The 24,252-nt window shown below is 40.9% G+C and overlaps 1 protein-coding gene across 3 annotated transcripts in view; it reads right to left on the bottom strand.

Moving 5' to 3' along the window:
- LOC117416464 (sushi, nidogen and EGF-like domain-containing protein 1) overlaps nt 1-10,519 on the bottom strand; it is an 83,348-nt gene extending 72,829 nt beyond the window's left edge. For 2 of the 3 annotated variants that reach the window (XM_034027545.3, XM_034027546.3), the window contains exon 1: nt 10,024-10,518. In XM_034027545.3, coding sequence (XP_033883436.3) covers nt 10,024-10,236 — 213 coding nt within the window. In that variant the 5' untranslated portion in view covers nt 10,237-10,518. Of the gene's footprint in view, nt 1-10,023 lie in introns of all 3 variants that reach the window. The other variant, XM_059034614.1, reaches the window with a different exon arrangement.
- Nucleotides 10,520-24,252: the final 13,733 nt, after the last annotated feature.

Raw genomic sequence — 24,252 nt, 5'->3', positions numbered from 1 at the left:
ACAGTGCCAGCATTACCAGCCTCTTGAGTGCCAGGTGGAGCTGGCGCTACCGCTGAAGAAGTGGCTGCCTCAGGTAAAGTAGCGGCTGGATCAAGTGCAGGGGCTGGTGCAGGTGAAGTGGCTGGCATGCTAGCAGGGGCTGCCACAGGATTGCTTCTTCTCCCATGGGCTCTCTTGCGGCCTCGGTGTCACTGCTGCTGGAAGATTAATCTTCGCAAACTAAGTCTGCTTTGTCATTGTCCGTTCTGCTGCATCAGAATCGTTGTTTGGCAAAATCTGCAGTAATTACGAACACTGCTTTGCTGTCCTGCATCTTCCACAATCCAATTTTAATATGTATTGGGGTAACAATTAATTTCTTAGAAGAACAAGTGACTTGTATAGTAACCAGAGTGCAGACAAGCCAGAGTGAGCTGTCAAGGCTGAGATGGGCTATCAAGAGGCTCATTGAAACAATAGAAATGTCAGAAGGCCGCTCACTTGAGGAATGCAGACTGATATAATCAAACTTCAATACATGGCGGCAAGCCCTGACTGATGAATATAAATAATACTGCAACATTTAATTGTTATAATATGGTTTATATGTATCGGTCAATTTGACTGCTCCTGGTCAGAATAGGTATGACAGTATTTTATCTCCCTAATTTTTGCAAAATGACCGCCTTGGTTGTTCTAATTTAATTGGGTTAACCATAAGAACAAGCAATGGTAGAAGATCAAAAGATACAAAAAGAAACTTATTAAATTAATTGACAAACGCCAGGCATGACAATGACTTCTAGTGGAAAATGACTGTCATTTAATTTATTAGGTTTCTGTAGTATTTCTCTGTTTAAAATTTCTGTTTGCAAGCCATGCTTTTAGACGGTCTTGTACTTCCAGGGTCATTTCACCTAGAGAAAAGAAATCGCCCCCACCCTTTCAGGGCTATCCTTCCTTTCAGTAACCAGCCAGCTGCTTCCCCTAATGACTGACATGCTTTGACCTCAAAGACACTACTGGGGAGACATGACAAGCAAAGCCAGTAACAGACTTCCTAAAGGCAAGGTGAGCAAACTGAGAACTTTCTGTTACTTAATGTAGTACCTGATGTTTAAAATACAATGTGTGTTTGTTATAACATGAGGTTTCTTTTCCAAAGCTGCACATTTGAGGTATATAATGAATGAAAGTGCATGACCCATAAGATCTATGAAATAATTTTTCTCTACAATCAATTTAATTTAGCACTATTGAATAGTGGATAAATTATGGGTGAGTGACAGCTCTCACAGAATACTTGCTATAAACTCATAAAAATGACAACCAGTTTTAAAAAGTAAACCACTTTTTTCTCCACTGCTAATCCATAATTCAACTTTCACCAAAAAGGCTAATATTGACTCTATATGACAGACTTTTTCCAAAATGGATTTAAATAGATGAAAAAAAAAAACAGTGGTATCCCTAGAGTGTCAGGGGGTATCAATGATTCCAGTAGGTGTCTTTGGAGTATGAAGAATATTTCTGTGTCAAAAAGGCTGTTAAAAGATGACATCCTTGTGAAATCCTTTGTGGAACTACATCAGTACTGCCAGAGAATGCATGTCCAGTATGTTAACAAAAATGTACAAGAAGAAAGAATATACTTGTGAGTAATGTGGAGGATAGTTAGGGTTAACTATGTGAACTCCTTTGCAGATTTTAAAGACTTCAATCAAGTCCCCCCGCACTCTTCTTTGTTTTTGACTAAATAAATGCAGTAGTGTCCGAGCTCATTCCTTTAAGCCCTGGGATTGGTCTGCTTTGCTCTATGTTTGATTCTTCTGGGAATCAGAATTGGATGATTTCACTTATTATTATAAGTTATTATATTGAAATTATAGGGGCGAACAATTCCATTTGATGTCGTGTATCTGTTTTTACAAAAAAATCTGGATTTTTGCCTGTTTCAGATAATAAAGATGGAGTAATACAATTAGAAAAACATGGTATATAGATTTGTGCTTGTCTAAAAATATTTTCAGAGTCAAGCTTTAAAGGGAGAGTTTGTCCATGATTCAATTAGCCTGAGTTCAAAGTATGTCAGAGGCATTCATCCCCCCACACAGCTCTAAATACAACATTTAAGCTGTCAGTGTCATAAGAAACTTTTGGGAACGAGAAGAGGCAGTTTGGCCCATCAACGTTTATCCCTTCTTAGCACGCCACTTGCCCCTACTAGAGGGATCTGATTTGCTGATCACTGTGACCTGCATTCAGAGTACGCCCTTGTAAAACTTTAAGTGTATTGTTCCTTCATATAAATGACACTCTCAAGTAAAGAATGTTGTTTCCAAGTTTCCACAACTGGATAAGCAGTTAAAATGAGACAGATGAAAACCTTTTTATACTTTCAATTGACTCGTGATATGGAGGGTCCTTACTAAGTTGCGTCACTATTGGAAACGAGGTCCTGTTTATAACAGCATATGTACAGTCCTAAGCAGATAGTAATGTCGAGTGCATATATGTTTAGTTTATGTTAATTCCTATGCTTCTTTATGCTTTACCATCATTGTCACACATGTTTCAGAAAAGATTATGAGTAAAAGAGTGAAAATTGAAATAGAATGTTAAAAAGAAATAACTGCATTTCAGCAATAGGAGGGATATTTATTATTATATACTCTTGGCCAAAAGAATCTCAACAAAACACACACACACCTATTGAAAATAAGGTATAGATCTTTATCCTGCCCCTAGCTCTGACAAGTTCATTGTAATTGTGGTCAATTATCTTACATGTAATAACAGCTGTCAGGTACTGAGGTTTAATTACACGTTGATGATCGTGGTATGTCATTGTAACTTGTTCAAAACAGTATATACACATATTATGTTTGACTGTAACCATTTAGTTTGGATGATGATATCCAAAGGAGCAATGCAACAACCAAATCCTTTTGCTTTTGGTTTGTTATTGGATGTACTGTAAGCTCTAAATGTAACTCAATAAGGGACCCCCAGCATAAGGTTTTGGGAGGCAAAAGCTCTGGCTTTAATGTAGAAACTAGGTTTCAGTACTGTTGAAATATGTGTTTAATTACAAAAATAATTAATTCAGTTTTAAATGTCAAGGTTATGAATCCATTCACACAAGGCATACTGTAGTTGTATTAATCCAGTGGTGTAGTACCGGTACTGTAATAACATTTTAGACCAGCACAGATAGTATTATTATTTTATAGCAGACACCCTTATCCAGGGTGACTTACAATTGTTACAAGATATCACATTATTTTTACATACAATTACATTATTTTTTACACATTATTTTTACATACAATTACCCATTTATACAGCTGGGTTTTTACTGGCGCAATCTAGGTAAAGTACCTTGCTCAAGGGTACAGCAGCAGTGTCCCCCATCTGGGATTGAACCCACAACCCTCCAGTCAAATCCAGAGGCCTAACCACTACTCCACACTGCAGCCCATATTACATAAAAACATAGAACACAATAACTTTTACATAAGAACATAAGAACACAAGAACATTTACATAAGAACATAAGAACACAAGAACATTTACGAACAAGCGGAGGCCATACGGCCCATCTATACTCATCCGGTTCCTAGTAGTTGATTGATCTCAAAACTTTGTTTAGTTGGATCTTAAAGATTCCAGATGATTCAGCATCAACACATGACTAGGTAACCCATTCCATACCTTCACCACTCCCTGTGTGAAGATGTGTCTCCTACCCTCTGTCCTAAGTATATTTTCATTTACAACTGTGCCATCTAGTCCTGATTTTTTGGCTGCTCTTAAAGTATTGGCTAGGGTTAACTTTGTCAACTTCTTTTAAGATTCTAAAGCTAAGCTAAATTCCTCCTAATTGTTCTTTCTTCTAGGCTAAATAGATACAGTTATTTCAGTCTATCTTCAGAGCTCATTCCTTTAAGCCCTGTGATGAGTCTGGTTGCTCTTCTCTCTCCAGAGCCACAATGTCCTTTTGATACTGTGGTGACCAGAATTTGACACAGTACTGTAGGTGCGATCAAAATAAGTACTTTTTCATGATTCATTTACCGACTAAGTTTACCAGCTACAAGTTCAAAGTATGTCAGTAGCATTCACCCCCCACCACAGGTGTAAATAAAAAATGTAAGCGGTCTGTGTCATAAAAAAGTAGATCACTGTGACCTACACATTCACTATGCATGTGTTAAAATCTAACTGTGAAACTGATATCCCTAAATGTTGATAATATCAGTTAACTTAAGTCTTTTACAACTTTAATCCCAATTGGATAAAACCAGCCAGATCTCCAGGCTATATAGACAGATACACCTGACCTCTGTACTATATAAAGAGATACACCCGACCATGCTATACAGACAGATACACCTGACCTCCGCGCTATATAGACAGATATATCTGACCTCCGTGCTACATAAACAGATACACCCGACCATGCTATACAGACAGATACTCACTACCTTTACAAGCAGCTAAATAATCATAACCAATTAAAATGCAGATAATTACAGCTTAATCCTTGACACATTATCTTGCATGTTGTTTACTGCACAGAACACACTATCGTCATTGTTGTTCTGAACAATAAAAGGTTTTGATTGCTGACATGCAGTTTTTGTTGTTTATTGGATGTGTAATGCCTCTTGTGCAGCACTGTATGAGACATACAGTAGTTTCAGACTAACATATTTATTACCAGTATCGTTCTGTTCTGTTGAATTGGTTGCAGTGGTGAAAATGCAGCAGCTGTTCATTTGAAAGGGAGGGCCTCTTTCTGTTTCCTCAAATAATCTTGAGGTAGGGAAAGGATCAGACGAATTATCTAAACTCCCATAAACACAAACAAAAAGGAGCAGTGATCCTGGCGTCAAGAACTAAAATAAACTAAACATCCAGGGAGAGGATCTGGAGTAAACACTGGAGAACATCAGCCAGAGCAGACCACCGCAGAGAAGTGCCAAGCCTTGATTTATTAAGCAACCAGCAACTGCCGGGTTTCATTATGGGGCTGTGTTTAAAAGGGGACAGTGATATAATCTAGAATCAAAATTACTTTTATTATCAAAATGTGTTTTTATATTATTCAAAAATAGGGAGGGAGGGAGGGAGGGAGGGGATTTTATTTTAGTTTGTAATTAACTGATTATCCAAAAATAATGAAGAGCCCCTTTCACAGATATACAGTCTGGTACTTCTGAGTCTGAATTGTTTTTCATTATAAAGAACTCTACTATATCATAAAGCAGGGCTGAGCGACCTGAGCAAGCCTAAGTGCCACGTGTGCCCCCCTTATAGGAAACTCTTGAATTGTGATAGTAAATGAGCTATTTTAGATAATAAAACTGCCTGGTTTATATTTAATTATTTCAATGCAGTTGTTCTGACCTGATTTGACCTATTTTCTGTTTATTTGCAGTACCTAATTATCCCTGTAGGGTGGGCTTATATGTAAGGGATACGTTGACCTACAGTCCTGCATCGGGTCAGGTACCCGTGGGAGAACCGCAAAAGCGGGTCAGGTTCGGGTCAGAATGTGAACTTTTTCATGGTTTCTGGTTCGGGTTCGGGTCAAAAAAATAATTTTCGGGTGAATTTGAATCACCTAAAACGTTTTCTGTCCTTTCAGCGTACTCGTCTATAACCCTTCCCAAATAACGTATTAGAATGTAAATGTACCAGTATTTCCAGCATTAAAGCAGGAGGCAATTAGGGAGGAGTCAGCTGACTAAGCAGTGTTGTTATCGCTTGTTTGATACATAGCTTTTTACCACCAGATATTAAAAATGCCTGTGGTCGAGGTGAAACAAAAGATAGCTCGGTTTATATCATGTAGTGGATAACAGTTTGAGAGGTAAATCAGAAGTGTGGAATTCTTTTGGAATCATAGCGAATGAAAATAATGAATGTGACTGGATTCGTTGCTTGTAAAACCTGTCATTATGTAAGAAATAACCCATGACAGGGTGTGCGGTAAGACCATTATTACCGCACGCCCTGGGTGGGTTATTTTGCTTATAAAATGGCTACACTTTTTACTTGAAAATAATTACACAAAATAGCTTTTTTAAGGAAGTTTAAACATTGCATACTCACTGGTCAGTTTTATAAGGCTATATTTAGTTTAATAAGTAGATGCCGCTGATGCATATACAGTATATTACATGATGAGTGAGACTTGCGTGGTGATTTCTCAGATGGCTTTTGAATAGTTACTACTACTGCTTGCCTCAGAGTTTTCTTTGTTCTGTTCTCTAACTAAATAAATACCACAGTATATTTGCCAATTTTTCTGTAATTCTTAGTGACAGAGATGAAAAAAAAAAAAGATTGTCGAGTGATTTAAATGCTGTTTCAGTTTGATGTTGACATTTTTACCTACAGAAATACATTTTAGATAATTGTTACTATTAAGGTGTAGTAATATTAATAGATCAGGTAAGTAAGTTGGTCTATAATGTCATAGCCATGCAAGGGTGTAGCTCCCTTTCAACTAGTGGCACAAAAGGAATAGACAGGTATTTTATAGTAAAGTAAGTAGAGATTAATAGTAGAGTTAATGTTACAATTTTAAAATACATTCAGACCACTAAAAAAAGCTACCACGCTGTATAGCCTATTGTAAAAACTCAATCCGTGGAGAATGGTAGGTAAAGGACAAACACTTGCGGGTTTGGGTTGGGTTGCAGGTCTTATTAAAGCGGGTCGAGTCGGGTCGCGGCTAAGAAGTCGGTGTTGTATCGGGTTGTGGGTTCGGGTCGGGTCCTGTAGTAGCGGGTCCAGGTCGGAAGCGGGTCGTAAAAATCGTGCAGGACTCTACATTGACCTTTGGGGGGTATTTCAGGTTGTCCCAGGAATAAAAACATTTTATACATTGTACTTTAATGTTATATGTCAGTTTTTTCAATTGGTTGTCTTTAAGCAACAGCACCCTGATTAGAAGGCATTACCAACAGGTAGCTGATTGTGTGGGAAAGGTAAGAGCTAATGTATAGACAAGGTCACGTATAAAGGTCATAACCGATAATGTGGGTTTTATAGCAATTAGACAACCAGTGAATGTTATTTTCTCATTTAAATATGTATGTACCGCTTCAATGTTTTGCTTTTCTAAACCTGGACGTTCTATTTGAAAGTTCTATACCATGTGGAACAACAGGACTGAAAAGCGAAGCTGAGCAGTTCTGTGATAATGTGCAAAATGACACAAGATGTATGAAATTACATTACTTTTTCTGTCAGCTTGACCTGTTTGAACAGACACTTCCACACACATGGAGGACCCCCAAATCTCAGCTCAAATTTGTTTTAAAAAAGTGTTTTTCTAACTAGGATTTAGCTGTTTCTATGTTCAACTCATGCTGTGGGCCAATAGAAAGGCTTATTGATAATCATCCTTTGGGCGAGCAGTTCCAAAGATTCTTACAAAGTATAGTGGATTTTATTCTTTCTGAACAACAGCACAGGATTCCAGCTTTTGAATCCAAGTTTAAATTGAGATACAGCTCCCCCTCGAGGCTATGATATATATATATATATATATATATATATATATATATATATATATATATATATATATATATATATATATATATGACTAAAAAACAGTCTCATCCATGTCTCAAAATGTATGTAACCAAGTCCAAAACTGATCTCCATACCTCACTGCTTTTAGGACACACACATTGATATCTGAAGTCCACATACTCACAAAGAGCTATAGGAGCAGCTGTGATTAATTATTGTATCTCACAGTTTATAGAGCTATAAGCAACAACCACAGCTCCCCATTGAGCTCTGGGACACCAGCCACTAATCTCTTTACCTTAGAACTTTGAGCTAGCTAAACAGCACCTGTCTTTAATTCATATCTATTCTGGATCTGCCCTGATTCACTTAGCTCCAGTATACAGTAGAAGCTAATACCAGACCCATTCAAGATCTCTCAGGAAGACTCAACATTGCCCGACTGAAGAAACCAGGGGATATATTTACAACAAATTGTCATCAATAAAGTGTTTTTTCTTGGTTTTTAAATGTAGTAATGTAGATACTCCTCACTATTCCTTTAGATGAGAAATCAGAAATGTAACAGCTCTACCATATTTGGAGAGTCAAACAAGAATGGCTGAAATTATTTCACCTCATAAACACAAGCCACATTATTTGATAGAGCTTCCATTGAGCTATTGGCCATTTGTCTTTCATACCTACACCTTGAGAGTTTCAATTGAGCTCTGGGCAGCAACCTGTGGTCTCAGCATCTCACAGCATCTCTCAGCTCCTCTTGAACTACTGGATGAAGCATCAGAAATGTGTTCTCCACATCTCATAATATCTCTCAGCTTCCCCTGAACTACTGGATGAAGCATCAGAAATGTGTTCTCCACATCTCACAGCTTCTACACTCACCAACATTTGAGGGATAATTACAATAATACATCCACAAGTACGGGCTTTAATCAGAAAGCAAACTCAGAGTTCTCATCATGGATCCTTAACATGTGGTCCCGCTGCTGTAATATTGACTAAATGATAAAGAAAATGAACTGTGCAGTAGTGTAATGGATCTCCTTCTAGTTGCTGATGGGTTAATACTAGTTGCCTTTCAACTAGTGAGCTTGCTCTTGAATGGTAAGACGTTCGTAAAAAATAATGTAATTGTATGTAAAAATAATGTGATATCTTAGGGGCAGCAATGTGGAGTAGTGGTTAGGGCTCTGGACTCTTGACTGGAGGGTCATTGGTTCAATTCCTGGTGGGGGACACTGCTGCTGTACCCTTGAGCAAGGTACTTTACCTAGATTGCTCCAGTAAAAACCCAACTGTTTAAATGGGTAATTGTATGTAAAAATAATGTGATATCTTGTAACAATTGTAAGTCACCCTGGATAAGGGCGTCTGCTAAGAAATAAATAATAATAATAACAATACACCACTCACTTCAATCAGAGAACCAGCATTGCTGTAGGACGGAGCATGAACTGGCGAACACTCCCAAGTAAAAGTTGAAAAAAGTAATTCCCTAATTTATTAACCCATGATGTGTGAATAAAAACAAAAAAACATCTAAACAATAGAGAATATTTAGAAAAAAAAGTCTGTGATATGGACAATATGAGATACAGCAAAAGTAAAGTAATGTGTTTCGGGTAAACACATTTTAAATTAGGAAGAGAACCACACTTGACAGTTTACTCATTTTTATGCGGGTTAGAATTTGAACCATTCTTTGTTAGTCATACTTGAGGGCACACTCAGATTTCAGGGCTGTCTGAATACCAGCATTAAAAAAGCCATATTTTGTATCTGCATCCCAGAAGAGTCACCCTGTAAAATAATGTCTGTGGGCTTATATTGTTCACTTTTGAAATTGCTTAAAAATAAATGACACACCTGATTTCCAAATGCTTCTCAAACAAACAAACAAACAGAAAACCTCGAAAGATACTACAAATTCAATTTTATAACACAACACTTTGCCTCTGGTTGAGTATGAGCCCGTTTCCTGTTTTATAGATGCACCATCAATTCATCAATTATACTGGACACGTGTTTATATCCCAGACCATCCATAGCAGGGATGACCAAGGTTGGCCCTTCCAGTCCTGAATTGTTTATTTCAACCAATTAAACCTCCATCCAGACCCTGAAGCAGTTAAGTGTACTATTTAACCTGTTATCCTGAAGAGCAATGACCCTCCAGGACTGTGATTGGCCACCCCTGATCCATAGTCTCATCTCCTCATCCCATATCTTTAGCCCTTTACTACTAAATCTAACTTTGAGGCAGCAGGCAGCCTACAGAGTGTACCAATGGTTATACAGCCATTAATTTGCTTCAGGATGCTCATAGATGCAACAGGTGAAACAAACTCATCTATGCAGGACCCTCCACTATCTATGTCACCGATTCCATTGGGCTTCAAAGCACTAGTCACTTTATCTACACTCCACAATAGCCCCAGGCCACAAGCAGGTGAAATACCGCAGAACTATGAATTCAATGTGTGTACTCACATAGAGCCCTGAGTGCCTGTCCCCAAAGAAGGGGAAGTTGACAGAGATCTCCAGCAGACCTGAGCCCCCGTCGTCTTGCTTTCCTGTGCTGGAGTCTCCATGCTCGACTCCGAAGGGGTAGAAGTCCTCCAGAGGCACAGTCCCCTCCACCAGAGCCAACAATTCCAGGGAGATTAAAGTCCACAAGCAGGGCAGCGTGACTCCCAGCCCCATCTCCACACCTCCTGCAAAGAGTTTGTGGGGAGGGGGTGGGGGCTACAACCTATAGCTCCTTTCCAGCTGGCTTTTCCAGAGACACCAGCACAGCGCTCCCCCTCTCACTAGGGCAGATTCTTGTTTTCCTGTACCGGCTGGGTCTTCAGAAACTATTTTTTGGTAAACGTGAATATTTAAAAAAAAAAAAAATGAAAGAAAGTGGAGTGATTCAGCTCTGAAATTTTTACAATCTAGTGTTAGTCCCTGGTGGTTAGCTAAAAAATCTGCTCAATAAAAGCTCTATTCTGCCTGCCAAAAGTGCCCTTTCAGTCCTGGCTCCGCCCCTTTGGGATTCCCTAGGTTGCATAATTAGATCCCCATGGCCTATCAGAAAAGGGAGGCTAGTAACTCGATAACCACTGGGCGGGGCTATGATAATCAAAGAGTCACTTTTAAAGGAAACCTGACAGCAATTTTTCCCACTGAAAAAAAAAGCTAAATGTCTTTCTGGTCTAATTCTTCAGAGATTATTTATATTTATTTTTTGTAAATCAATTAAGTGTTGGTAGAAACAGTAACTTTCTTGCTCTGAAACTAGCACTGACTGGCTCCACAGACCCAGATTTAAGTGAAGAATTGAGTTCAATTGAATGCAAACAATCAGCATGCTCATATGCCCCAGAAGAGGTGTGCCAAAACAGTTAAAGGGAATTCCCTAGTGTACAGCTATGGCCAAGAGTTTTGCATCACCTAGAATTTTAAGATTGAGACACAAAAAAATATAGGAACATAATTTAGATATTTTATTTAACATCACGTAATAAAAAAAAAAACTACAAAATGATAATAGCATTTTAGATCTCAAAATGTCACATTTTTTGTCAGTTTATCATTAAGTATATGGAAAACTGCAAAGCAGTTTGTAATTCAATATGGTAACATAACCTTTTTCAGCAGGTTTTATTCAAAGCAAAATTAGTTCTATAGGGTGATGCAAATCCTTTGGCCATAGCTGTAGATAGTACTGGAAGAGTTTTTGCCAGGAAGAAAACTAGCTTGCTTTTTTATCACTTTAAAAACAGGGTGCACATTTGCTCCACAGTTGCTTTAAATTTTGATGAAACCATCCTGTTCTTATTACTCAATCAAAAAGCTGTTCATATCATCTGTGTTAAGGTGCTTCTACCTAGGTACAGGCTGCTTTTCAGTTCAAGTTGCCTCCCACAGACATATATAACGTAGGCTAGATTAGCTCTGTACTGCCATCAATACAATAGAAATACCTCACTCAGTAAGCAGGTGAAGAAAATAGACATTAAACAGCTTTATACAAAAGTTTTGAAAATCAGTGAAAACGTTACAGTGGACAATAAGAAATACTGTATCTAGACAAGGGTTGCTCCATATCATATGACACCAGGGTGACAAGTTCAGTCACCATCTCAGAGAAAACAAAGCACACCAAGTTGCTATAACAGTGGTGGCCAATATGTGCATCCACGGGTGGATTGCAAAAGATATTTGGTGAATCTCGGGACAAATCAGAACAAGCACTAACATATATGCCTACAACAGCTTTTGTTACGGATGGCAAATAAAAAACCCTGACTAACAATTCATACATTAAAATAAATCTTAACTTCTAACAATAGATGGCACTAATACTTTATGTGTGTACTTTAGGCTCTAGTAGTCTCACCTACAGTGAGGTCAGCAAAGAAAGTTCCTCCAATGGCTCCTGGTGTGCAGTTAGGAGTTTGTGTTGAGGTTTCAATGGATTGTTTTGTGGTACGAGTTTTAAAAGATGCGGGAGAGCCTTCTGTGTCGTCCAGTAGCACAGATGAAAATATCCCAACAGTTTCAAAGAAGGTAAAACTGGCTCCAAAGCGAAACATTAATGAAAAGTGTATGTAAAGCTACCAACTGTGTGGAGCCTAAACCCAGGGGAGTTTAGATGAGCGGCTTTAACCCTGTAAAACTGTGTATCTGTGTCACACATTTTTGATAAAAAAAAAAATTCCGCTCACCTCCTTAATAATTTTGTTCGCGCCACGGAACTTCTAGATAACAGCAACTGCCTGCGAGCTGACTGACACCATCTGTCAGGAAACAGAATGAAGGGCAGAAGTTGCATCTAGGATTGTCATGGTGACAAGTGGTAATTAAGCAACAGTGGGTGCGTTAAATAACTGAACCCCCCAGTCAGAGCAGCTCAGAAAGAGCCCACAACGGCTTGGTTCTGCTTTAGATTTACCACAGTTGATCATGGTGGTGCCTTATTACCGTTGAGCCTATGGCCAAACACAGACGTTCATGAAAAATGGGACATAGGCAGGACAACTACCCAAAAGCGGGACAAAAGTAACATTTTACTAAACCTGTGGGGACACCAGGACGTGCTCCCTAAAAAGGGGACTGTCCTGGGAAAATCAGGATGGTTGGTAGCTTTAGGAATATGCCATTATCCAACTGTGCAATACAAATTTGGGGATTGCTCATACTGGTAATCTGAAGCACCATATCTCCACAAACCATGCTGATTTTGCAGATAAATTTCTACCTGGGTCTGCTGAACGGGCAGTTAAAATCGGCAGTTTCAAACAACAGCTAATCACTCAGCAAGCAGAGCTAAAAATAGCCATGATGGAGACAGAAATGATCACGTTGGCTAGCTTTGAGGTCGCTTGGCTATTTGCAAAGAAAAAATGACAATTTTCTGATACTGAAATAGTCAAGGATTGTATTTTTCAGTCTATGAATCATGCAATCATGCAGCGAGTTTGATATTTATAGCTCAGTCGTAACACAATGATGCGCAGGATCAATTAAATTTCTGAAAACTTGATGGGTTTGCTTAAAGTGCGCTTGATGAAAGTACAGACATTTGTGATACAGTGCAGCTGTGTATCTGGGTTTGAGGTGTGAACAAAGAAAGCTTGGCGAGGCCTGTTGGCTCTGTGAGGCCTGCACGACAGTACCAGAGGTCATGAAATTTTTGATGCTGTCAACAGTGTTTTATTGGAAAATGGACTTCCTCTGGAAAAGCTTGTATCTACCACCACAGATGTAGGTCCTGCAATGATTGGTAGAGTGGTTTTGTAGCCCAAATGCGCCAAAAACTACCCAATTTTGAAGTTTCATTGCATACTCCACCAAGAAGAGTTGTGTTCCAAGGCTTCAGATCAGCGACTTATGTCAATCATGAATACTGTTGTCATTATTGTCAACACTATCCGAGCTAAGGTGCTGTTTCACAGACAGTTCATTTTGTTTCTGGAGGAAGTTGACACAGAACATGGTGATCTGATTCTGCACTCTGAAGTACAGTGTTTGAGTAGAGGGAAAGTTCTTGAGAGCTTCATTGCATTGCTTCCCCAGATCAAGGAATATCTGGATAGTAAAAACATAAACAAATTTGACGAATTTCTGACAGATATTGAATGGGTACGTGATCTGGCTTTTATGACCGACGTGAGCAAGGACTTGAACGACCTGAATGCTCAATTACAGAGAAAGGACAAGTGCGTAATCAACCCGGTTGCCCTGATCAAAGCCTTTGTCTGTAAACTCGACCTGTATGTGCGGAAGCTGAGACAACGGGATGTGACTCACTTTAAACAGCTCTCCCAGGCCCTGCCTGATAAGCCACAACCTGCAGCCGATTTCCAGTGTTACCAGACATGGGTAATTGCTCTGAAAATCAATTTTGAAAAAAGATTCAATGATTTTATAGGATTAATGATGCCATTGCATTCATCAATTCACTGCAAACTTTTCCCATTGATTCTGTACCGTCCTTGGCTACATTGTTCATCGTTGACGTGGCTTCGTTGGAGAACAATCTACTGGAGTTTCAGTCATCTGTAGGAACTTCATCCAGCTTTGTATATTGGAAAGCTTTAGCTTACCAAGAAATGAAGCTTGTGTATGCCAAAATAATGTCAATGTTTGGTTCTACGTATGTATGCAAGACCACGTTTTCAGCAATGACCGACTTCAAGTCAAAAAAGCCCGGAAAACTTTCTGACCAAACCTGGAGGCTGAGCTTTGATGTGCTGTAACATGTTTTGAGCCTGAGTTGGAAAAAATTGTCAAAGGCAAATGTTCAGCGTTACCGTTATGGATTTTTAATAGACAACATGTTACAAGTTACACTGAGCCTACACCAGGTTTCAAGACTCTCTGATGAAAAATGCTGGTAGGTTTCTGTTTTATAACTACCTATGCTTAATATTAAAAATACTTTGATTACGCGTTTGTTACATTTTTGTTATTGTGGTTGTTTTGTTTTATTATTGCTATCTTAACATATTGGACACGATTATACTAAAACCCGGTAATTGTTGCTCATAGCTTACTGGTGGAATGCAGAGCCTGTTGAGAACCACCAAAATGGATCGCAGTGCTTGGTGTATTGGCCACCATTGTGCTATAACAATGACACCATTCATTTTGCAGTCACAACTAAAACTGAAATACAGCCTGTATTGAACAGACGTTTTTTGCAATCAAGATCAACCTCAAGGTAACCTAAGCATGTCCCAAAGGGGGTGGAGTTGTACCGTGTACTAAAAGTTTTACAAGTTGCTCAAAGACACAAGCAATATGTTGTAAAGTATGGGATATAAGGAATAGACATATTTTAACATTAAATAAAGAAGCATACAGGACTCCCCCACAAGTTAGTGTGTTCACCCATTGCACCACCGTCCAGCCTAAATGTGTGATACCTCTGAGTTTCCAGACAGGTACTGAGGAACAGCCTGTTTTTAACACTGATGAGTGGTGTTTGCAGAAGGGAAGTGACTGGAAGAAAAAGGCAGGGACACAGTCTAATGAGCACAGCGGGAATGCTGTGAAAAGCACACATCTAATAGCTTCAGATTTAAGGGTTTGATGTGTCTATTCACTGTGGAGCCAGAGCCAGCACAAACTGGGGCAGCCCTCTTCCCCTGGGAGCCACAGATAACCACTTCACAGGACCCTTAATCATGGTTATTTAATCCCTGAGAGGGCGGTTTGCTCTGGTATTACCATACGCACTCCGAGCGAAGCGGTCCATATTTATTATCTCCTCTTTGAGTCAAATAGGCATGCTCTTGCTATGCAGCAGTAGGAGGTTATAAATGACTTCATCAAACACTGTTACACCTCTGGAACAGCAGCAGGAGCATGAAACTAGCAAATGTCAGTGGATTCAATATATTCCATTGAAAGAACATTAACACATAAGATAAAGGCATGAAATAAATCCCTTTATTAGTCAGTAATGACATGAACTGTACGTTGAAACAGTGAACACTGTTAAAGTCTCCATCTGAATGTAGTGCAGTTTACATATACAGGTTAGACTTTAGGGAAAACTGTAACTTAGAGAAAATGCAACTGCCGTTATAACAGTTCCCCATAGTGAAAGGATAGCAAAGTGTAATGAAGCATAGTGAAAATGTGGTAAAGCATAAACATTGTAAAATGCAGAGTGGTATGGTAAAGCATATTAAAAAACAGAAAAGGGACTGCAAATTTACTGTGGTAAACTTTTATAAGGGTATGTACAGTAATTGGTCTAACTAATCCACTGTGCTCATGCTATAGAATACATTTGCTTCTGAGAAATATGAAAGCATTCCATAAAGTGGATCTAAAGTTTCAGCATTCCGATTTTAATGTCACTAAAAGATCAATGCTGTCAAAGCAATTGCTTCTTTCACTTACTATATTTATGGAACCCTGGTCTCCGCATGTTGGCATCTGACCAGTAGAGGGTCACTGTGGCATGGCGAGGTGAACTATCCCCATTCAATTTTCCTCTCTTGTGGGAGGACAAATACAAATGTATCTCTCTGTGGGTGCCTTGACTATGTGAGCCCTGTGGGTTCTTAAAAGTTGCAGACTTAAAGTACATGGTGCTAACAAAATCATTTCAGTAAATCTTACCTATATATATATATATATATATTATATATATATATTTTAATGTAATTTCTTTAGTCTCAGATTTTCCTGTATGAAAAGCGCATTGTGTTAAAGGTGAATTTGATTGGTAATTTATTTGAAGCAATAGTTTTTGTTTTAACAATCCTTGCAGATACTCCTCTGTTGTTCCTTTGGTTATAGTGAATGAATAAGATCGACACTGAAAACATCCGTCATAGGAAAAGCAGGGATTGGTACTGAAATGCAAGAGAACGCATCCACTCCCAGGGAGTGTAAGGTGTCTTTTCCTTGCATGGAGGTGCAAGGGTAGACCTGATTGTATGTTATCCCCAGATTAAACACTCAGGCTTCACCCACACGATTGCAAGGCATCACCATTCAAGTAACATTTATTTCACTGCCCAGAAATACACATAGTCCAGGATATTTTGTGTTTTCATAAAATTAATAGTATAGTATAGTTTATAAAATGAAATCAAAAGCATTCAAAGTTTAATCACACAGGGTACAACATCTAGAAATACAGTGAAAGTTATAGTTCGTGAAGAAGTGAATAGTGACCAAAAAAAGCACAGGTATTGTTATACATTCATATGCCTTATCAGTGTCTAATAAATCTTTATAAATAAGCATTTGTATAACATTTTAAGTAACAAATAATGTTTACAGTATTTCACTATGGACCAAACGTTAAAAAAAATAAAAATAAAACATTTAATAAAACTCCTAGAATATTGCATAAAATGTACAGTAATATATATATATATATATATATATATATATATATATATATATATATATATATATATATTGTAACACAGCAGGGAGGGGGTTAAAATCCTCTCTGCGTAAAACATGTGCGCAGGCACATTTTTATTAGTAGTTTAATTGTTTTGCTTTATTGTTTAATAAGATTTGTTGATTGTTTTATTGTTAATTACCCCCTACACCTGGTAGTTATTGTAAATTAGAACCAGGTGCAGGGTATTTAAAGATTGCAGTCCGTCTGCTTGGGGCTGCTGTGTGGTGTGTACAGGAGCCCGCTTGTTGGTACACAAGCGTAGAAAAAGAAAAGAAAGGAAAGGAAAGGAAAGGAAAACCGGTGTGGTTTTGTTTTGTTTGAGTGTTTTTTTTTTTTTCTTTGTCACAGGTAAACAGCTTAGCTGTCCTGTTTATAGGTAGGTTCCAGTGTTCTGTTTTAGTTAAGTGCTAAAAAAAAAGAGCTAGGTGTTTGTTTTGTTTATTTTGTTTTTGTTTGTTTCGTGTATTAAAAATAGCGCAACCGCACTTAAAATCCAATTCCTGTGTCCTGGGTCTGTGAGACTAATAATACCGCTGGCCTGTGGCATCTCAGAGTATTACTGCATAGTAAGCAGGCAGAAAAAGGTCTTCCAATACCACAACTGTAAAAGTACAGTAGAGGAAAAAGTGAAAAAGGGAAACATAGCTGAGGATGATGAAGCAATAACAGAAGTATTGAATGACTACTTGTGGCAAAGTGCCCCGCCCCTGTGTGCATTTGTGTGATCTGTGTTGTATGTTGGATGTTGCGTGTGTTAATGTCGGTGTATAGATTGGTACACGGGATATAAACAGGTCTGTGTTTCACGTGTGTTTAAATTGTAGATTTGTATTTAGGCACGAGGAGAGCACAAATCACTTCACGTGCTGGTTAAATGTAATATGTGAGCACGGGGTTGCACAGAATTAATTCACGTGCTGGGATTCAAGTGAATAATTAATTAGTAATTGAATCCCAGCACAATAGTATATATAGACGCACATTTCGTTCAGTCAGGGTTAGGTGTTCGGGAGTGGAGAACGGGTGAGAGAGAGAGGAGTAATTGAAAGTAAGATCGTAAATATAATAGTTGTTTGTACTCACCGTGTTTGTTTGTCTCCGTGCACCGTTTGTTAAGTGTTTAGTCCGTTTTGTTTATATGTTTCTTTTGGCTACCAGTGCCGTGTCCTGTTTTGTACCGTTTAAAACCCTTTTTATTTGTTAATAAACGCTGAGTGCAGCCATTGCACTCAGCTCATCATCACCACCGTCTCTGTCTGTGTATTCCTGTCTGGTCTGACGCCACCCACTCTGGCCGTCTTTGTGACACGTGGTGTCATCGTGGGATAACCGCGCCTCCAAGCGTCAGACCAGGAGGGGTCTGGATTAAAAAAAAAGTAAATGGCAGAAGACGCCATCAAACTGCGGGGCTGGTTCCTAGAGAATGCTGGGCTGGAGGCCCAGTCTCTGCCCATGGTCGTCTGGGCCCTGTGGATGATGGACAGTGAGAGATGGGAGGCCTATCAGGAGGAACACACCCCAAACACCTTGGAGGAAGGTGTGGAGTTTGTCCTCAGCTACCTGGAGGCAACCATAAATGGAACAGCAGCCCAGGTAGCAGGACCACCAGCAGAGGGTGAGTACCTGCTGTCCCCATCTCCACCAGCAGAGGGTGAGTACCTGCTGTCCCCATCTCCACCAGCAGAGGGTGAATGCCTGCTGGTTTTGCCTTCACAGCCCAAGCGGGAGGCAGAGACGGATAAAGAGGTGAAGGACAGGGAGGAGGAGTGCCACCTAAGGGCTAGGCATCCACGGCGATGTAACAAGCCATCGCCGGGGTGCCTCCTCTGCGACCAGGATCACCTGTTCGCCCACTGTCCCTTCCGCAGCTATGGGGAGGAGCCTGAGCGTCCACAGCCCAAGCGGGAGGAGCCTGAGCGTCCACAGCCCAAATGGGAGGAGCCTGAACGTCCTACGCCTGAGTGGGAGGAGCCCGAACGTCCTACGCCTGAGTGGGAGGAGCCCGAACGTCCTACGCCTGAGTGGGAGGAGCCCAAACGTCCTACGCCTGAGTGGGAGGAGCCCGAACGTCCTACGCCTGAGTGGGGGGAGCCCGAACGTCCACAGCCCAAGAGGGGGGAGTCGGTGCGTCCACAGCCCAAAAGGGAGGAGTCGGTGCGTCCACAGCCCAAAAGGGAGGAGTCGGTGCGTCCACAGCCCAAAAGGGAGGAGTCGGTGCGTCCACAGCCCAAAAGGGAGGAGTCGGTGCGTCCACAGCCCAAAGGGAGGCAAGTCGGGGCTTCCACAGCCCTGGGACCCAAGCCACCAGCAGAGGGAAAATGCCTGCTGGTTCAGCCCCAAGAGCCGGAAGGGGAGGGGTTACAGGCTCAACCCCCTGAAAATTTTTTGGGGGGAGAAGGGCAGGATGCTGGTGTCCCCCAGCAGCCTCTCGCTATGCTGCTGAAGGCAGCACGGCGCGCACATGCCCAGCCGCCACAGCAGAGGGAGCCAGCACCGCCAGGAGCAGAGGAGCTGGAGCTGCCTCTACCTCCACCACCTCCAGGAGCAGAGGAGCAGGAGCTGCCTCTGCCTCCACCACCTCCAGGAGCAGAGGAGCAGGAGCTGCCTCTGCCTCCGCCACCACCACCGCAAGGAGCAGAGGAGCAGGAGCTGCCTCTGCCTCCGCCACCACCACCGCAAGGAGCAGAGGAGCAGGAGCTGCCTCTGCCTCCACCACCTCCAGGAGCAGAGGAGTAGGAGCTGCCTCTGCCTCCGCCACCACCACCGCAAGGAGCAGGAGCTGCCTCTGCCTCCGCCACCACCACCGCAAGGAGCAGAGGAGCTGGAGCTGCCTCTGCCTCCACCACCGCCAGGAGCAGAGGAGCTGGAGCTGCCTCTGCCTCCACCACCGCCAGGAGCAGAGGAGCTGGAGCTGCCTCTGCCTCCACCACCGCCCGGAGCAGAGGAGCAGAAGCTGCCTCTGCTGCCCGTACCTCCGCAGGGAGTACGGTGGCCGGAGCCCCAGAAAGGGGAGCTGTCGGCCACGAAGAAGGGGGAGGAGGTCTGGAGACCACTTTCCCCAGCAGCAGTTTCGCTGCAGGAGTTCTTGTGGCCGGAGCCCCACAGGAGGGAGCTGCCGGCTACGAAGAAGGGGGAGGTCGGGGGACCACCTGCCCCCGCAGCTTTTTCGCTGCAGGACGGGACCAACAGGCTGTCAGCCGTGCCACTACCGGCAGGGGTGCTGACAGCATTGCCAGCCAAGGGCCCACTGAAGCCTCCCTTCCCAGCCCGAGACTTTGTTCTGGACTGCTGGGTTTTTAAGGGGGGAGGTGGCCGTTGAGGCCATGTGTGCTGCGCACAAGGGGGGGTATATGTGGCAAAGTGCCCCGCCCCTGTGTGCATTTGTGTGATCTATGTTGTATGTTGGATGTTGCGTGTGTTAATGTCGGTGTATAGATTGGTACACGGGATATAAACAGGTCTGTGTTTCACGTGTGTTTAAATTGTAGATTTGTATTTAGGCACGAGGAGAGCACAAATCACTTCACGTGCTGGTTAAATGTAATATGTGAGCACGGGGTTGCACAGAATTAATTCACGTGCTGGGATTCAAGTGAATAATTAATTAGTAATTGAATCCCAGCACAATAGTATATATAGACGCACATTTCGTTCAGTCAGGGTTAGGTGTTCGGGAGTGGAGAACGGGTGAGAGAGAGAGGAGTAATTGAAAGTAAGATCGTAAATATAATAGTTGTTTGTACTCACCGTGTTTGTTTGTCTCCGTGCACCGTTTGTTAAGTGTTTAGTCCATTTTGTTTATATGTTTCTTTTGGCTACCAGTGCCGTGTCCTATTTTGTACCGTTTAAAACCTTTTTATTTGTTAATAAACGCTGAGTGCAGCCATTGCACTCAGCTCATCATCACCACCGTCTCTGTCTGTGTATTCCTGTCTGGTCTGACGCCACCCACTCTGGCCGTCTTTGTGACACTACTTTACAGGCTTTCACAGTGAGGGCATCCTCACACTATTCTGGATACATGTAATATAAATCAAACCAAAGTACTAACAGTACTGGGGGTTCTCAAGACCAACACATGCCTCAAACCAGATGGCATTTACCCAAGAGTACTGGAAGAAACTTGGGATATTCTCTCCAGCCCACTGACAAAGATTTTTGACAAAGTGATAAAGTCAGGAGACTTGCACATTGTGATACCAATACTCAATGCCAAATCAGGGCTGATCATGGTTGAACCATGAAAGAAAACACGGTGTAACAATATGGTTTAGAAAGATCTGGGTCAGACAATAACGTGAATCACACAAGAGTTCTGTATCACATGGTTTGTATACTGCACAATTGAAGTATGAAACAGCCTTTAGACACAGGGTTCAACCGGGAGACAGGATATTTGAGCTTAAGTGGGGCATAATTAAAAAAAGTAAAGTTTTGAACAGTTACTATAAGGAGAAATAATTCCTGAGACAAAAATTCTGAAATGTGCCATATCATTCACAGGTTGCTATGTAATACCCACAAGACAGGCAAGGGTTAACTGTTGCCACAGCCATTCTTCTATGAATTTTTCATGTGGGTTGGAAATGCTGACTCCATGCCATGATCCTAGCCAGGTGTGAGGGGTGATGCTGCTGGAAAACAATCAGAATCACTGCAAGGCAGGCCCTGGGGGCTTTAACAGAACTTGAAACAAGAGATGCACTTGAACCCTCCTGTAACAATGACCCCAGCAGAGCCCTGGTCTGTTCTGGCTCACTGACATCACAGCAGGCCTTCCTGTGCTGGTGTCACAGCAGCTGTGAGCTGCAGCAACTCGCATTACAGCAACCCAGAGTGACCTCAGTCATTCTGCTTCCATTGTGTAATCAGTTAAGGTAATTAATTAACACAGTATTACAAAACAGGATAACAAAAACAACAACAGTCTAACAATTACAGTCATTAGATGAGGTATTAAATATTTGTTTATGGAGAACAAATGTATTTTTTATTTGTAAATAAGTAACATTTGAGCCTTTGTAAACTAAACTAACCTGAAATAATGATAGCACTTTAAAACTAGTCGTTAGCAAAGATCCAAAAGAGACGACTTGCTATTCCAATATGCAGTTTCTTTGTGCTCCGTTATCTTACTGAATGAGTGCTGGTGAAAATCCATACTTTGCATGGAAACCTTAATTCATACAATGTTGTTCTGAGACCATGATGACACAACATGCAACTCTTTATTGTGGGGATGCTGTTTTACAGAAACTTGAACAAAGTTTCTGTAAAACAGAGACAAAAAAACTCCCTTTAGTCTTTATATGGGGACAAATGCATGATGGCCTCGTGAGGATGCAATGTCTTCTCATATGAAGCAATGGAATTTTCATTGAAAAATATAGTATTTATTATGTGTCCAAAATTACTTCTTTCAGTGAATAACTCATGCATGAAAGGGTTCATAAAGGGATTTAATGCGCAATATTCATGGTTAAAAGAGGTAAAAGATGTTATATCTCTAAGAGAACCCCAAAGAGTAGAAGTCCAGTGCTCTTATAGATGATGCAGTGGTACAAAATTGCCAATGGTCCAGGACTATGACAGCACACAGGAGGCTACAATAGTGAACAAATACACACTGGCAACTGTGTTCCTGTGATATCAGTATGAATGTGATTCTGTATCAGCTATAGGGCAGCAGTGTGGAGTAGTGGTTAGGGCTCTGGACTCTTGACCGGAGGGTTGTGGGTTCAATCCCCAGTGGGGGACACTGCTGCTGTACCCTTGAGCAAGGTACTTTACCTAGATTGCTCCGGTAAAAACCCAACTGTATAAATGGGTAATTGTATGTAAAAAAAATAATGTTATTGTATGTAAAAATAATGTGATATCTTGTAACAATTGTAAGTCGCCCTGGATAAGGGCGTCTGCTAAGAAATAAATAATAATAATAATAATGGTCACTGCAATATGTTTTGCCTTCATTGGTAACGCTGCTAATAATGGTTCAGCTATTCAACAACGAATTGGACCCTAAGTTTGTAACAGTATGCACAGTTCATGGAAGTTACTTTAAAGGACAATCAATTTGTTTGCTCCAGGACTTTCTCAAATGTATTCCAAACACTTCACTGGTAAACCTGCTGGGGGGATTACCACCACAGGGCTTGTTACCCACGGTGTGTTAAAAGTGGTTGAAAGTTAATGCCAAATCACAGGAGGAGACACAGCACTGGTATTAATATTATGGGTAAAACCAGCATTACCCTTATAAAAGTTGCGCGAGTATTTCAGTTTTATCAAGGTGGCACTTGAGTCTTTCGTTTGGGGAGGCTATTCCACACTTTTCCCCCTGCATTTATTGAACCCAAGAATGTACAGTAAAATACACACACATTATATATATGCAGCAGTGTGGAGTACTGGTTAGGGCTCTGGACTCCTGACCGGAGGGTCATGGGTTCAATCCCCGGTGGGGGACAATGCTGCTGTACCCTTGAGCAAGGTACTTTACCTAGATTGCTCCAGTAAAAACCAACTGTATAAATGGGTAATTGTATGTAAAAATAATGTGATATCTTGTAACAATTGTAAGTCGCCCTGGATAAAGGCGTCTGCTAAGAAATAAATAATAATTATATATATATATATATATATATATATATATATATATATATATATATATATATATATATATATATATATAGTGAACCGGCTGCACTCTCTGCGGTTTGTTGCCCCTTTAAAAGCAAACCCAACACACAGAAATGGAGGTTTTAAAGCGCTTTCGCGCTGTTTTTAATAAACAATAACCAAAATAAAACAAACACTTAGCTCTTTTCGAGCACTAACTAAACTTATGCAGGTACCTGACTAGCTCGCAGGATGGCTAAGCCCTTTACCTGCCATAACACAAAAATACACAGAAAAAAAACACACAGTACCTTTTTCAGGTGCAACGACTGATTACACCCAGTCGGGCTCTTCACACAGCAGTCCAGACCAGACTGGCTGCTTTCTTTAAATACCCTGCATCTGGCTCTAATTTACAATGATCCCCAGGTGCAGGGGATAATTAATAATAAAACAATTAACAAATATAAATCAATACAATAACTAAACATACATGTTATTTTAATTTTTCTTAGGCAGGGAGGATTAACCCCCCCCCCCCAAATCTCCCACTGTGCCTATTTGTCTCGCCTGTCCTGCTATGACTGTCTCTCACATCCCTGTTCTGTCCTCTCACTCTTGTCCTCTGCCCTCTCTCTGCCGCTGCTCCTCCAACCCCTCTAACCTTATTCCTC

The sequence above is a fragment of the Acipenser ruthenus genome, chromosome 12 (assembly GCF_902713425.1).
Source record: "Acipenser ruthenus chromosome 12, fAciRut3.2 maternal haplotype, whole genome shotgun sequence".
Lineage (NCBI taxonomy): Eukaryota > Metazoa > Chordata > Actinopteri > Acipenseriformes > Acipenseridae > Acipenser > Acipenser ruthenus.
This window is presented reverse-complemented; position numbering and strand designations above follow the sequence as displayed.